This window comes from Galendromus occidentalis, unplaced genomic scaffold (assembly GCF_000255335.2).
Source record: "Galendromus occidentalis unplaced genomic scaffold, Mocc_1.1 scf7180000077497, whole genome shotgun sequence".
NCBI classification, from domain to species: domain Eukaryota; kingdom Metazoa; phylum Arthropoda; class Arachnida; order Mesostigmata; family Phytoseiidae; genus Galendromus; species Galendromus occidentalis.
Window position 1 is genome coordinate 1,347,282 of NW_003805485.1, and position 15,322 is coordinate 1,362,603.

Genomic DNA, 15,322 nt, shown 5'->3' on the forward strand with positions numbered 1-15,322 from the left:
CAGCCCCCAATGCCACGGCTTCAGAGCGAGCTAATAGCGCTCCGATTCTGCGCTTTGCGCAATTCCTATCGGTAAAGACGCTGATTCTCTGCGAAATACGAAAGTGGAGTTTTTTGCAAGAGAAATGAGTCGAGCCTTGAGCGTGCACCCGAGAACTCAGGAGGATGTCTTGGCCCCCTCGCGCGATGCCGAGGTCCATGAATTCGAATCCAGCGTCGGGCTCTGCACTAGGAATACGTTGTCCCCAGCATCTTTGAGACAACACAAAAGTTCCACCGGGAGGGGCGGAGGAAAGCAGTGTATCCGCGATGCTGCTGAAATCCTGCTCCCAAATCCAGATCGTCCGGTTCCAAATTCGCCCTCCGCGTCATTGATGTCGGAAAAGGATCGGAGAACTCAACCAGCCACCGCGGGGAATTCTCAGGGAGGACTTCTTGGTCATCTCCCTCTGGATTCGATTGAGACACGAGGAGTCAGATAGGTTCTCGCGTAGCTCCCTCCTGGGATTGAGGGAGCCTCTCGGTGCTTGAGCTACCATTTTGAGCGATTATTATTGTTCTGAGCGCTCGTGCTTCGAGGCAGCATCAGCCAGGGCGATTCCGCAACGGGAGTTCCAATGATTCTTGGCACACTGATGTAGCCTCGGACTTGTCGAACCTCACTGCAAGGCGATGTCGCCTCATTTGTGACCTCAACCTCGCCGTTATCGAGCCGCCTTGATGCGGTCCCTCGGGACCTCACCATCTCCATGAATCGATGGGATAACGGTTGGGAAGAATATGACTCTCCGAATTAGCGTTCCGCGACGTTATGCCAGCCGAGCACAGGGAGAAGTCGCGCATCAGGAAGCCCCAATGGAACCCGGCCCGATCCGTCTACGGGCATGGTGCCCGAGGGTATATCGCAGCAACATCTCCAGGCGATCGTTCAGCGTTGCCCGACGAGATCCGAGCAACGATATAAAGCCGTTTTCGGAGCTACTAGTCGGAGCCGAGAAGATGGGCTGAAGCGATCTCGCTCCCAGACCTGAAGCAAAGATCACAGATGCAATTCACTTCTCACGCCAAGCTCACTGGGAAAATCCAATTTTGAGCCTTTTACTTCCTCATTCTACGACTGCCGAATCAACCCCGCAACGATTCATCATCTCCGAATCTCTCTTTTGCGTACAAGCGCGCAGGAAATTCGGTGTAGTAGCGAAAAAGCCTGAGCAGCGTCCCGAGCGACAACTACCGGGATATAAACAAACAGCTGTCTGCGGGCGAGCCTGTTCGACGAGGGGAGTATCGGCCGGCTGACTCATTGCCTATCACAAAGGGGAAGAGCGTTGAACGTGAGCCGCGCGTTTCGTTTCTGTGGAAATTGGTGACCGGCGAATCAGTGAATTCTTCGCTTGAAGGACTTTGACAACTGAACCTTTGTCAACTCGTAACCTGAATCGTGCAATCGGACCAGTGTCTTCACCACCTCCATTCCGTGAACTGCGGAAAGAATTGATCCTGGGTTGCCAGCCAAGGAGAACACGTTCGCATCCAAGGAGGGTCAATCCAGGTTTCTGATCTTTGCCCCAGAAGCTTGGGGAGAAACATTATGTCAAGTTCAGGAATCAAGGACTCAAGTACACCAATGGATGAATCGTAGGTTTCATTTTTCTTTCGAAGTAGAAGGATAGCATATTGAAAACACTACACGTCGGGTGGAAAATAACGATAACTGGGGGAGCACGTAGATCGTGCGGAGGGCATGCGTCCCAGGAGCTCGAAAAGTATAGCTTGGCCTCACTGAAGTGATTGGGCATCGATTGAAGAAGTTTGAAAGCTGTTCGGAGACGGGAAGCGCCGAAAACTGCTCCGGTGACAGACAGATATTGCGATTCTATACTGCAAGGGGAATAGGGGGTAGCCATATCTGTCCTACACATGTAGTATGAATATGTAGTTTGTCCATTTCTCACTGATCTTATTTTCGGCATATCATCATCCATACATAGGTATTCATCATGATCAGAGGCTCCATCGACGCGAGGAGCCTCATTCTAGGTAGGCCGACTCGTGATCCGCGAGCCTCTCGGGGCGCCCCTTTAACCAGGGAAGTTTCACCCGCAATCCTTCCAGTCCTTGCTGGAAAGACCTGTACCGCGCGACGTCTCGCTCCTTGCTGCTCTCGTGTCAGTGCTCGGCAGGTGGCTCACTCTCTCCGTACCATGGTCGCCCTCTCCTACTGTGGAAGGGCAAGCTCCTCCTGTCACGCGGGCACTTCGGATTCCGAGTCTTGATGATCAACACGTAGGCGCGGACTCCGACGTTTGTTTTGTGTCCATTTGGAGTCCTTGTGAGTGACGCGACAACACGAAAACGTCTCGAAGAACAACGTTCTCGAACGCGTCCACCCCGGCCACCACCATCATGGTGTGAGCTTGTTGCGTGATGAGATGTTGCTGTTGTCCATCGACTTCGTTAACAGAGTAGACCGATCACCTTATTGAAAGGGTGCCCTTCTCGATTTTATTGTGTCAACTGACTAGCCGCAAATAATGCCGCGGGTAGCCTTGAATAAGGTTTGTGCTGCTGTCTCCGTCGGACTCGGTCTGGTGGCCGCGTTCTCTTTGATCATCTTTTTCACAACTGGAAGTCGCCGGTAGGTTCAATCACTAGATGTCGAGGGATCCTAGAACTTGGGAGCGATTAGAATACGCACCGAATGTTGTCGTAGATTTGGAACTGTAGCTTCCGAAAAAAGCCACAGGTGATCGCTTTGGAGAGCGATATGCGATGACAAGGACGTTCTCGAAATTGTAGCGCTCCTACGTCGCTCATTCTCAACATGATCAATGGGGCTAAGAATTGGGCGGACAATTCGATGAGACCGCATCGAATTTCTTCTCCCGGACGGACATTCCACAGAATTTGCGAATGACTTGCACAAATTACTTGATCAATGGTCGATCGCGTCCAATGAGTTCTCGGAGCTCCAGACGGCCCTTTGACTATTTCCCCGAGTCGTCGCCGCTCTATAGATCTCCGAGGCTAGAATAAAGTAGAACGGAGGGATCCAGCTGTGTTTTTTCCGAATCGGAAAAGTCGACTTGAAGCGGCTTGACGCGAGAAATAGACATGCACGTTCGCGGAGTTCCTCCTTCTCAGTCTTTGCATGCCCGATAAACAAAGACAGCGATCCATTTAATGATACGGTTTCTGTTGATTCTTCGAACATATCGAAGATGCGTGCAGATACCGCCCTCCTTATTCTGCATCTCCCCCTGCCCAGATGATCGGGTTAGGGGATCAAGGTATCGAGGAGGGTTAGTTTCGAAAGGACGCAATCCTTTCAGAGGGAATCATCGTTCAATTTCCGGAGCCTCTTTTCCTGCATGCAGAAAGATTTTTCTCCCGAGTGTACGCTCCTGAATCCCGGGTAGCCGCTCCGGGGACTGTCTATCGCGACGCAATGACTCAGGATTCGATGGATTCAGTCCCCGGATGAGCGTCACGCATCTGTTATATCCCGATATGGATACAGGAGTCATATCGAAACACAAGCAGCACAGCCTCTCAGCAATTCAATGTCGAGGCTCGGAGTTTGGGAATGTTCTCTGGTTCCGACATTATTTTCACCGAGAACAGTGTCTCGCCGTGTGTGTCGAATCCCTCAATGGCCGTATGAAAGGAGCCACCCTTCCCGAGAATTACCATTTCGAGATCAGAATAGACCGGATCCTCAGTGAGCGAGTTCGGACTCTCAAGGCTCATTGCGGGTTTATTCTCAAAATTTCGGGAGCCGTCTCGTGGGGCGTCCAAGACCAAGACAAATCTGCTCACTCATTCATTCGTTCACGGCGGCGGGCTATCGTCTGTAGAGATCTCGAACACGTACGAGCAACAGAACGAGCCTGAGATTCTGGAGGAATTCATGAACTCCGACAAGTCCTTTGATGAAAATTGATACCCATATGATTGTACGGTGTAGAGCTCTTATAGACTCCCTCTGTCGGAGGAATGTATCCGATTACTGGATTCGGAGCTGTCTGACGCACTCCAGCTCATCGGAGGCCCTTCAAAAACCGTGCATTTCATCACTTGGCACCCTAGTCGTCGGTTTCTCTCCGCGAACAAAGGGTAAGCGAGGTTTCATTCGAAAGTGTCCGCCTAACAAATTGGCGATGAGATGCATCGACTTGCGGCGATTAAATTATCATGCTGTGCCTCCAATATAATTTGGGATTCTTACTAAATTCCTCTACGTATGTGGAAATCATAGAGAGACTCCGAAAGCACATCGTCGACCGCGCCTTCGTCTTGCAGAGGCCTGTCGATCAGGAATAGACGTTCCGCTGACTATGCTAATGCTGCGATTCATATTGAAAACAGAAGTATAACTCTGTATTCTCTGCTCAATGCTCATGTCTTCGTCCGCTGCTGCAGCTGGCACAGAAGCAACTGCAGCTGGCGATACCGCATAGGTGCCGATAGATTGCATGCTGCTCTCATAATTCATCAGAACGGTGCGACGTCTCGAGCTCATGCCTTGATCTCCGGCGAGTCATGGAGTTTCCCCATCGTGTAAGATGCCGTAGCTCGATCATCAGCCCATCTCGTGAGCTCTGGGCATCCAAAAGCAGAGGGATCATCCTACGCGCTCATAATATCGCGCCTCAAACCGAGGTCCGTTCGGAATTCGCCGAACACTCGATTCATACAGTCAATTCACTTCTCCCCGCCTACAATTTCATGATTGCTCATCGAAAACGTATTGCTTGCATTGTCGTTGGATGAAATAAAACTTCGAGTTCAGCATGGTAGAGGGAGATGCGTCGAAGTCCATTGTGTAACTTCATCGTGGAGATCCAGTGAAGCGCTCAGTCGGAATTCGATACGAACGATGCGCTTCTTGGGTCGCGAGGACTGACTCGGCTGCACGGCATCACTCCGTACGCCATGCGCGAAACGACGTATGTGTGTGTGTGTGCGTTCCACAAACACTTACAACGCGAGAATGAACAGGAGCAAAAAGCTGAACGAGACCCAATGACCGAGACGGAAATGAGTGATAAACTCAGCGACAGCGATCAACTGTTACATAACATCGGTTCTCAAAGCATTGTCGTGTAATTCACACGCACTGCGGCGAAGCCGATACATGGATGCGGAGGCTTTCTCGGTTCCCTCACGGAATATTCCCTCGCGATCGATGCGTTCCAGGATTCTCGAAACTGAACTAACTGATAATTCGGAATCGAAATCAGGATGACGTGATCAGCTGAGAAATAATATTTGGCATTATTCCCCCGGGATCAATATTGAAGGCGAGATCAGGCTGCTACGAGAGAAAAAAATACTCAGCGACAGCCTGGAGGACTCGATGTTGCGATCACTCGGTATCACTCACTCGTTGTCAGTCACTCCAGGGGATCCGCGTTGTCTCCGAAGGCACCAAGGAAAGCAACAGGCCAATCTATCGCTTGTTCCGGAAGTTCGACTCGGGAAAAAGACCCGAAGTCTCTGGGGTGAATCCTCTCCAGCGCGGCACAGGAACATCCTCGTAGGAGTTCGTTGCCGTATTCAAATTGGACTTGTTGTCAGCGTTGGTGAAACGGATGAAACCTCTGTCTCGGCGACTCAAACGTGGGGCCTAACTCTACCCCCTTGCGAACACGACTGCTGTACGAGGAACCGGTTGAGGTATCCGAAGAAGAGATCCTTTCGTGATCTTCCCGTCGATCGCCAGCTGCTCGACTGATTCTCCTTCCACCGTGCTGTGGAGAATTGTAGCAATGCTCCCACGATTGATGATTATACCTCCTATGATTCTCGAGCAGCTCTCCATCGACGCTGCGAAGTCGAAACTCCGAATCGCGCCGGAAAATTAAGGCTCTCCATTGATGTGAGATGAAACGAAACTTTCTACTCCTCGAAGGGCGCCTCTGCTGCGAGCACGTCTCAGAGAGTCCAGCCGAGGAACTCATTTCGGCTCGACTGTATTATTCGTACTTCCACTGCGCGCATTTGTTGTTTTTCCAAGGACGTTCGTGATACACCTGAACTTTCACGGACTCTGTCGGGATCCGCTTGGTTCAGAAGAGGGAACTGAGCACTTCTATGGCAGTTGTTGGGGGACGCCACGTTTTTTCATCCGTCACATTCGAGGATGCGAAGGCTTAGTCGTCGTCAAAAGTATTCACGCGGTCGAGATCGCGGAACCTCCTCGAGGACTCTTTTGAAATCCATCAAGAATATTTGAACGCATCCAGTACTCGCGACGCACTCGATGCGTCTCGAAGGTAGGAGGAGAAGGGCCTCGGTAGACTCGTCTCGTTTTCGAACCGCGCTCCGGCATTGTTCAGAAAAAAAAACAAGCGCTGGAAATCCTTCTGTGCAACCAAGCCGCCGCACGGCTGTCGCGAGTGGGACGATTGAACGCCCGTTTCTCCCACAGAAGGCTGAGAAATGCGTGACGGATCAGTTGTGAGGTGCGTGTTCCCAAACGCAACCGGAAGCGGCCTCTCTTCAGAAAATCCTGATCCCAAACAGAAACGCGCAACTCCTGCTCGAATGCATCGGAGACACTGCTGAATCCGCTCCTTCAATGATTATGCATGGCGGCCGGGAATTCGGTCGCGTCGTAAAGTTTAATGGCGTTCTACTGAGTCGATGTTGTTCGACGGCCACTCATCGTCGGAGTCTCATCTAAGGAGAGCGTTGAACAGTCTCCGTCAAGAATCTGGAACAGCGCCGAAAAACTCTGTCAGATACGGACTATTGATTGTGAGACATTAAGACTTTACTCCTGCATCGGGCGACTGGTGTGGATCTCCGATCCTTTCATCCTGCCGGGAAGCTGCCAATAGGACGTCGTCATCAGCGAGATCCGTCCGGCGCCCTCCTCCACTGGCGGTATCAGTTTTCGCCGATTATTCGCGGCGGCGATACGGTTTTGTCGCGGTACGAGTGCCGTTTAGTGATTCGGATTCCGACGCTCAGTCCGCCTTCATCTTCGAAATTTCAAGACCGATCCGAACGGCTCAGGACTCCTTCTTTCATCCATCGATTTACTGTGGCATACGTCAGACGACGGAATATCATATTCGACTAGAAAATGAGCGTGGGACGAGTTCCAGAAATTTCATGAGCTCCAACTACTCCTCGTACATGAGTCGAGGCTCATGCGATCGAATTCCAATGGAAATCGTGCAGACGCTCGGTGTCTGTCAGGGATTCCCGATCACACGGGCAACCGGGCGAGGCACATTCAGAAGTGTCACAAAAGACAAGTTCGCTCATCTCCGGTCCTATGACGCACGGGTCGAGCGACAATCCTCCCCATCACACCTGTAGATCTTTAGGAAGAGCATGGGTGCCAAAAGATCTATTAGTGAGATACAACACAGTCATTCAGTGAAGCGCTCTTATCATTATTGAGCTATTTTCGGAGAAGCTACAAAACTCCTCAGGTACCTAAATCAGGAGGCCACTCGAGTGCAGACGCCGCCCGATTATTTTTTTCCGCTGCGAGAGCGCGGATTGGGAATATTTCATTTTTGAAGTCCCTCTCCGATGACTCTGTCTGCAGCTACTTTTGATGCTGTCGAGAGGAACGTGTATCCATACAGAGCGCATTTTTCCGTGCCTTCAACACTCACTGCATATCCAGGCAATCGATGAGAATGAGTGCAAATTCGGGGATCGACGGCTTTCATAACCGCGGCTTAGAATAGGAGCCTTCCAATTCATATAGAAGACAGGCATGCCCTCCTCATTAACACTCTGACGAAAGATTTAGCTGCCTCTCGGGATACGGCAGCCGGTCCCACCGCATAAATGTCCGACGTTAATAGATAGATTGGTAGATTGATTATTGCTGCTATTGATTCTCTATTATTCATCAAGATCATTCATCAAAACATCTCTCGATCTCCGAGCTGGTCGCGGGGCATCTCTGTCTGATGCGGATCTTGGCTCGATCAATGGTCAGACAGATTTTTTCCGTGTCCTTCTCATCTTAGCCGTCTTCACGTCGATTCCGAATCTGTGCTCGACACCTGGGCAGGAATGGAGGCGGCGGCCATGCTCAGTCGCTGTATGCGGACCCGGACAGACTCTGCGCCGATGGGAAGCTGGCGAGATACGGTTGGAGCCGGCAGGGCAAGTTTCTCCCAGAATCAAATTCCTAGATTTCTAAGCGTCCTCGGCCATGTCATCGGATGCCTCTGTGATTCATCGCCGCTTTTTCTGTAGTTTTTTGCGATCACATTTGCATTCCTCAATCCTCTACAATTCAATTCATGGGGGAATGGGAAACACAAAGAATAGCTCGCTCCAACTTCGCATATGAAACTCACCATCGAGCTACTCGAGAATTTGAATAATTCGGAAAACTCTCGAACCCCGTTATGAATGCGTAGACTGATGACTGATGACGTCAGCGTCATTTCGTGTTAAACAGCTGCGTCAAGTTGCGGAATGCCGCGTCGGCATCGGTGCGATCCCGAATGTTCGCGGTTCGAAAAACGCGAGAAGCGAGAACCTTACACGGCCTAGGCCACAGATTCTGGTGAAGTCCAGCGCAGGCTCCGAATCTAAGGAAACGGGCGTTACCCGGACTGATCGCGTTATTCGAATCGGGATATCAAGCATCCTGATTACGGCTGTGGAGCTCTTTTCGAGAGAGAGCGCCTGTGTAACTCCCGCTGATCCCTGGAAAATTATTCATCCTTTAATTTTATAATAATTTAATATTATAATAATTCATCCTATACACATGATTGCTCCTAAATGCTCGAAGCTTTGAAATATCGAGAAGACAATGGATGTGTCGCGAGACGATTATCCTCGGGCAGGAAAATATACTCCACGTGATCGCACGCGGAGGATTTCTTCTCCACTCGAATCATTTTGCGATGATGTAGCTGAGACTCTTAGCGACATGATACGTGATCAAAACTCCAGCCTCGGATTTTCGAGAAAACTTCGAAGGAAACACCAGAGTCGAGGAGAGCCCAACTCGTATATTGTATGTAGATAAATGATGAATCTCTCTCACTCTCTGCATTATGCGACGCATGAGAGAACGTCGAGCGGGGTCGCTAATTCAGACGCTTGGATCGTTGGCGAGAATCTTCGGATAGCGAGATGGGCAACCCCCAGAAGAAGCGTTGAGTGTCGCAGAGTTCCCCTCGCGACGCTCCCAGTATCGCCTCGTCACCTCGGTGTCGTCTCATTAAGGGGGGGCGAGTTTTGTGCCATCAATAAAAAATCATACACGATCGAGGGATCCGGTCTCCTCATCTCGTCGGCCTCGCCGAATCGTCCATCCGGACCATCATACAGAATATTTACGTGTGCAATTGGACCATCGGAATCGATATCTCCGCCTTCGCTCACAATCTGTCGAGCGCGAACAGGAGCTTCGGGGTTGATATTTCTCAGATCGCCAAAGGATCGAGCCGCATAACTTTCTCGTATGAAGGACCTTCGAGTGTCTTTTCCCTCGGATTCCCAGATTATTTCTTCGGAGAAGGTAGGACTTTGGATGATGAAATGCCTTGGGCAAACATTCCGAGAGAAAGTTTATGGCGCCCGATCAATTGAAACCTTCCGGCGTTGTTCGACTCGTCCGTGAGGGATTCTGAAATTGCTTCGACCTAGCCGCTAGTAGCGGCTTTCAGGATAGTAGCGGCCCGCTACTATCCCGAAAAGTGGCCGGCGCCCTCGAGCTAAGCACGCTCCTTTGTAGCGAGCTGTATTTCCTGGAATCTGAGAAACACAGCTTCTTCACGCGAGGGGGATGGTCTTTGATTTCTTAGAGAAAGGTTCTAATCCGAGTGGAGTGTATTCTCTCGTGCTCACTCCCAATCAAGATTCCCGATTCTCTGCGAGTGAAGTGGTCGCGACGGGAGCTTCCAGGTTTCGGAGTGTTCTTCCGCTGGACTAGAGCGGCGCTTTCGTGTGGTCGAGTCCTTTGCGATGTCACCGAGCATTTATGGACGGGGAGTGTTCAGCCATACGGGCGTGAAAAACAGCGTCCACCACACGCTTTTCCTCGGACGTCGAGTTCTCCGCGTGAAACCCGATTTAGGGCATGGTATGAGTCCAGTGGCTTTCCGAATTCCTTGCGATCAATAGCGAGACGAAGCTGTGGAGAATCGCTCTTCCATTATAGTTGCGAGAATCAAGTTTACACAGATGTTGAGTGTTTGTCCCCTGCGACATCGCCGGCGAGCATTACCTCGAGCAGCATCCTCGGCGGAGGTCTATCGGGAGAAGTCCAGAACTCGGAAGCTCGGAGCTCCTTCGAGGATCCTAGAGACGGAGGGGAAAGGTTTGTTGGGGGAATTCCCAACCGTGAGGAGGATGCAGGTACAGTTGGCAGAGATCTGAAAGTCGAGGAACGGGTTCTCGTTCTCAGACCTGTATTGACTGCCACATCCAGAGACCCGCGAGAGTTAAGCTGTCCATACCCGAGAGCGTTCCCTCCCGTGGATCGCTCCGTGCGCCGTCAAGTCGGCGAAAGATCACATTCCCAGGACGTACGCATGGCGAGGTGCAACAAGTGGACTCCCCGTAAAAATCGAATTTGGCTCGCGCGCGGAGCGCTCGTTGCGCCACGAGGATTTTTTCGCGATCTGGAGCTTGGAAAATTACTGAAATCTGGTTTTGCCCATCCTTTCGAGTGACTTCCGGACAAACGACGATTCGCACGGCCGGTCGCCGCTCACAATTGAATTTTGCTTTCGCTCGGCGGCGTTCTCTGCCAAGGCTTTCTATCGATCCATGGCAGTGCGTGACCTACCAAAGCCTTTTTTCCGCATAAACTCTGGAGCATTTCGCGATTTACTTGCTTCCGGAATATGAACCTCGCGAACAGGATGAGTGCGTATCTCAGAGCCATGTGAAAGTGGATAGAAGCCAACACAATCAACGAGAGCCGTTCTCTCGCCAGAGATCCCTTGCAAGACATCTTCTCCGTACCTTCGGTCCCACGATTGGGAGTCGAGCTTCCCTCTGTCCGTGCTCTCTCCCATTCATGCTATCTTCTGCTGGTGCATTGATGGATTCCTCTCGAAAGCCCGCTCCCGATAATCTGGGCATGAGGGATGGCACATGAATTAGGCATCATATTAGAGCTTTATGTGACACTTCATCCGTCGAAAGTCAGAGATTCATCAGAAAAGTGTTTCCCTGCGGATATCGAGTTTGTCACCCCTGAACCCCTGAGAAGCTTCCTTCCATCACTGTGAAGTTCTCGGGAGTCCATTTATTCACTGATTCGAATTCTCTCGGTGAATTGTAGCGCAATAATCGTTCGACGGGAGTTCGCCCCGCTGCGACCTAATCCTCCCTGTCGATGACACCGCCCAATCTTCCCCGAGTCGACATTTCCCTTGAATGGCGGTTTTTGATCCTGATTAGAAACATTACACCCGCCTCTCCGACCTCTTCCTTACTTGAGGTCGAAATCGAAGACACTCGAGCGGCTCAGACAAAATTTCTCTCAACTTTTTGTGCCTTATGCCACAGAAGCTACCCGAAGGCCTGCGGTTCGCGGCGGAGAATTTTCTCGAAAACTCAGAGATCGAGTAGCCGGACGCGAATTTCGTCCCTGTGGCAGGGCAGCGTCGGGTCAAGTTCAATAGGGGAGGCGGACGCAGGACGAGCTTCAGGGAAGATGAGTACTGCTCAAAGGCTTCCGGAACGAGTGGAGAATTTCCTCGGCGTCCCGATGGAGTCCCATTCATCTATGCGGAAGCTCGGAGTGATTCGTCGGACAGGTTTCTCCGCCTCTCCAGGACGGGGGCTCGTCGTTGGAGATCGAACCGCGTTCGCGGATGAACCGAAAGAAAATTCCATCAAGGAGAGGAAGAGAAAACGGTGGACACAAGAACTCGGACAGGCATTGAAAAAACGGACTCTTCACGTTACGTGAAGAACCTTTCCGCAGAGATCGAAGCATGTACACTTTGATCGGGCGCAGCTTTGGACCGACCGGAGCAGTGGAGAAGCTCGGAGGTCCGTATCCTCCAAGTCAAACGGCGATAGCGCCTCGAAGAGAAGCCAGTGCGTGGACTCTAACCCGTGGTGTGCTCGGAAAGCTTCTCTCGGATATCTCTCGAGAGCTTATTAGGCTTAGAGCCGAGATGTTCCATGCGATACGAAGAGCCTGAAGTCGGGGGAGACATCTTTCCGAAAAGAGCTCAGTGATCAGGCTCACGGCTCGCTGTGGCAGATCGGTACCTAAGGTCAATATGGATATTATCGCATTTTCCCGTGATCCACAACTAACAGCGATACCGATCCTTCAGACTTCACTGAGGGAAGAGAACCTGAACTTTTGCTGTGACACCGCATTCCGAAAGCGGAGAAGATACGATCGCGAAGAAGAAGATTATTCGCCTCGGCTTCAGATAAATTTCGAATTCAGCCCCGAACGACCGTCTCAACTCTGAAGAGACCAAAAAGGAACCCTACGCCTTCTCAGAATGCAGTGGAAAACTCGAGCTTTTCGGAAATCTTCTTTAGAGCGAGATATCTCTCCGCTCCATCGGACTCCTGGGAAGATAATCAGGGTCTGAAAGAGGAGAAGAAAACTGCGTCCCGAGACATAAGGTAGAAATTGGTGAAATATGAGAATCTCTCGGCGTGACTTTGCATGCTGAGAGCGGTCTGAAAGGTTCTAAACGGGCGAGAGAGTACCTGCGGAAATCCTGAGAGCGGAAGCGGGATTCTCTCATATGGAGTACGGAAATCAGCAACGCGGGGCGATTCTATTCTTAACCGTAAGAGAGCTCGTGCCATCTTATGTAATAATTCAGGGAAATTCATTGGATCAGATTGGGGATCCTAGAGGGTGAAATAGTGCATGTCTCAGTCAGCTGGTAGTCCCTCGTTTCGATCATCGGGGAAACAGGATGGAATCCCGCAGTATCTCAGTTGGGATCTGGAGAATATCAGTGCGCTCTGCCGGATTGGCCATCGATTGATTTCATTCCAAGTTTTCCTGCGTTCGTTGGCTCGATATTTCATCGGGAAGTGAATTTATCATCTTTGCAGATGGTATATGAATAGAATAACCTTCGAAATTGAATCGGAGAGTCCATCATCGGAACGGACAGCTTACTTCCCGAAGTCTAGCCCATGGGATCTTGATTTACACTATAGCTTGACTTCGCCGTAGCCGACTGCCCTCGAGGGGCTTCGGCGAGTCTACTTTTTGTGACTGTTATGCTTCTTCTGCTGCTGCTGCTGCCGCCGCCGCTGCTGCTGCCGTGCTTGAAAGCTCGGAGACAGACGCTATTAGATAAACAGTCATTACAAGAATACCAAGGTCATTCCGGAGCAAATCCCTAGTTTTCCTTTTAGTGCTTGGCGAGCTGAGCTTTTTTATGGCTCTCCGCTTTTGCTGCTTGTTTTTCGCTCCCCCTTGCTACCTGCCAGCCGAGCTTCCACTGTGACTGGCTCAGAACTCTTCTCCGTCTCGATTTCCGACTGATTGTGAGCTGTCCAAGAGCTCCGTCGCTCTCTGGGACCAACCTGAGCGCTCTGCCGAGCGATTCACGGGTCCTGATCATTTCTTCAGAAACACGGAGGAGAAAGATCTGATATCGGTAGAAAAGAAAGAGACGGTGTTGCGATTGATGGCTGCTCTCAACGTCGCTATCTGTCGGGTTTCCACTTCAGAAAAGACGAGTTCGACGCCCGACAAGTCTGTTGATGCTCTTTTTTTGTATCAATGGAGATGTTCTTGTCCACTCGGATCCCGAGACTTGACGGCAGCGTCAAAATCAGCTCATCAGATGTCGCGTCGAATTTTTCAACAATTTATGGGTTCCTCGACGATGATTGTGGAATGGCTGAACACTCCTTACCCCCCTCGTTGAATCCGTCCCGGTATTCCCACTCGCTTCTCCGTGAACTTGACAAGGAGAATCCGAGCGCGAAGCTCATCGTCCAGCTGGACCGGGCAACGTGCTCCGAATAGGGAAGAGAGAGAGAGGGAAATATTTTCATTAGCTACTTACCTCTCTCGGACGGATTTTCCTCCTCACAGGGTCTCATCCTTCGGGATTCGCCGACGTGTGAATAAGAGTATCAACCTGGTTTTCTATGAGCTAGCCCCTCGAGTCCCGAGAGGAGTTCTGGACAACGAAGCATCTACCTGTGTATCTATATTCACGAGCAGTTGTAAACTGTATGAGCGACTCGGTCCGCTCACACCAGGGGCGCTGACTCCTTATTAATATAGATGGAAGAAGAAGCGCGACGATGACGTTGTCTGAGACACCTCGTATTTTATAAGACACCGTGTCGAGCCCGTCCGACAAAGCCGCTTGAACTGATGAAAATCCCGGAGACGGCAGCGCGAGTCGTCTTCGGGATATCGGAGGTCTGCAAGATTGCGTGTCAACGCTCCTTCTGCTGCCAGGAGGGGGGATCTGAAAAGCCCAAGCCGACTCTGGTCTGCAGAAGAAGGAGCTTATCGCGGTGTCGAATAATTCATTCCTGCTTTCTCTGTATATTCCGGGTGAATACGTAGATGATATCCTCGCCATATCTTCGTGATTCTATTTACGCCTGGAAGAGGACTCCTCCGTTCCCTAGGCGAGAAATCTGGCACGTGCTCTCGGAGGCCATTGCAGTCCGCTGCCGGCGGGGATAATTGCTTTAAGAGGCTGCCATAAAAACATCGTGGCACGATGCGCAATCCGCTGGGGCTGTCTTCGATGTTGGGGCTTATGCAATCCACACGGGAGCGATCGATCCTTCTGCGGTGCTCTCTGTGTGAATACCACTTCGGACAACTCTGTGGTAGGCGAATCATTAAGTATAGAAATGCGGGCTGGCGACGACTATGATTTGCTCGTGGCGGTTTTCGGAACTTTCTCGCACAAGGGCTGCACGTCGCGAGGGAAGTTTTTGAGTTTTGCGATGGAGGTTCTCCGGGTCTGGTGAACGGCTTGCTGCGTACTACGATTTCTTTACTTCTCGTATTTCGCTGCGAGTCGAGGCAAACTGCTATGGCTTCGGTCCCATTCGACGACTCAGCTCCTTTACACAACTCCAACAATGGCGATGATAATATCTAGTCCCGAACTCCTCTGGGGTACATTGCGATTCGAGACTGGCCAACGTATTTTAGTTATGTTGGATCTCGATTCCTTGTAATGACAATTTTTGCCTCAATGCTACCGAGCCTCCCACGAAATCTGACCTGATCGTTGAAAATCCCCCCGGAATCCGAAACCGAAGCAGTCGAATCGAGGGATCCCCTTCTGCCGGCCACGGAGAGTTACGTGAGGAAAAATGGAACTCTATGCCCCCCAGCTCATCCT

General features: G+C 50.9%; 1 protein-coding gene across 1 annotated transcript in view; it reads left to right on the forward strand.

Annotated features, from left to right (window-relative positions):
- Positions 1–1,364: 1,364 nt before the first annotated feature.
- LOC100900890 (puromycin-sensitive aminopeptidase) overlaps positions 1,365–15,322 on the forward strand; it is a 33,135-nt gene continuing 19,177 nt past the window's right edge. The window contains exon 1 of the mRNA XM_003746467.1: positions 1,365–1,637. Coding sequence (XP_003746515.1) covers positions 1,591–1,637 — 47 coding nt within the window. The 5' untranslated portion in view covers positions 1,365–1,590. The remainder of the gene's footprint in view (positions 1,638–15,322) is intronic.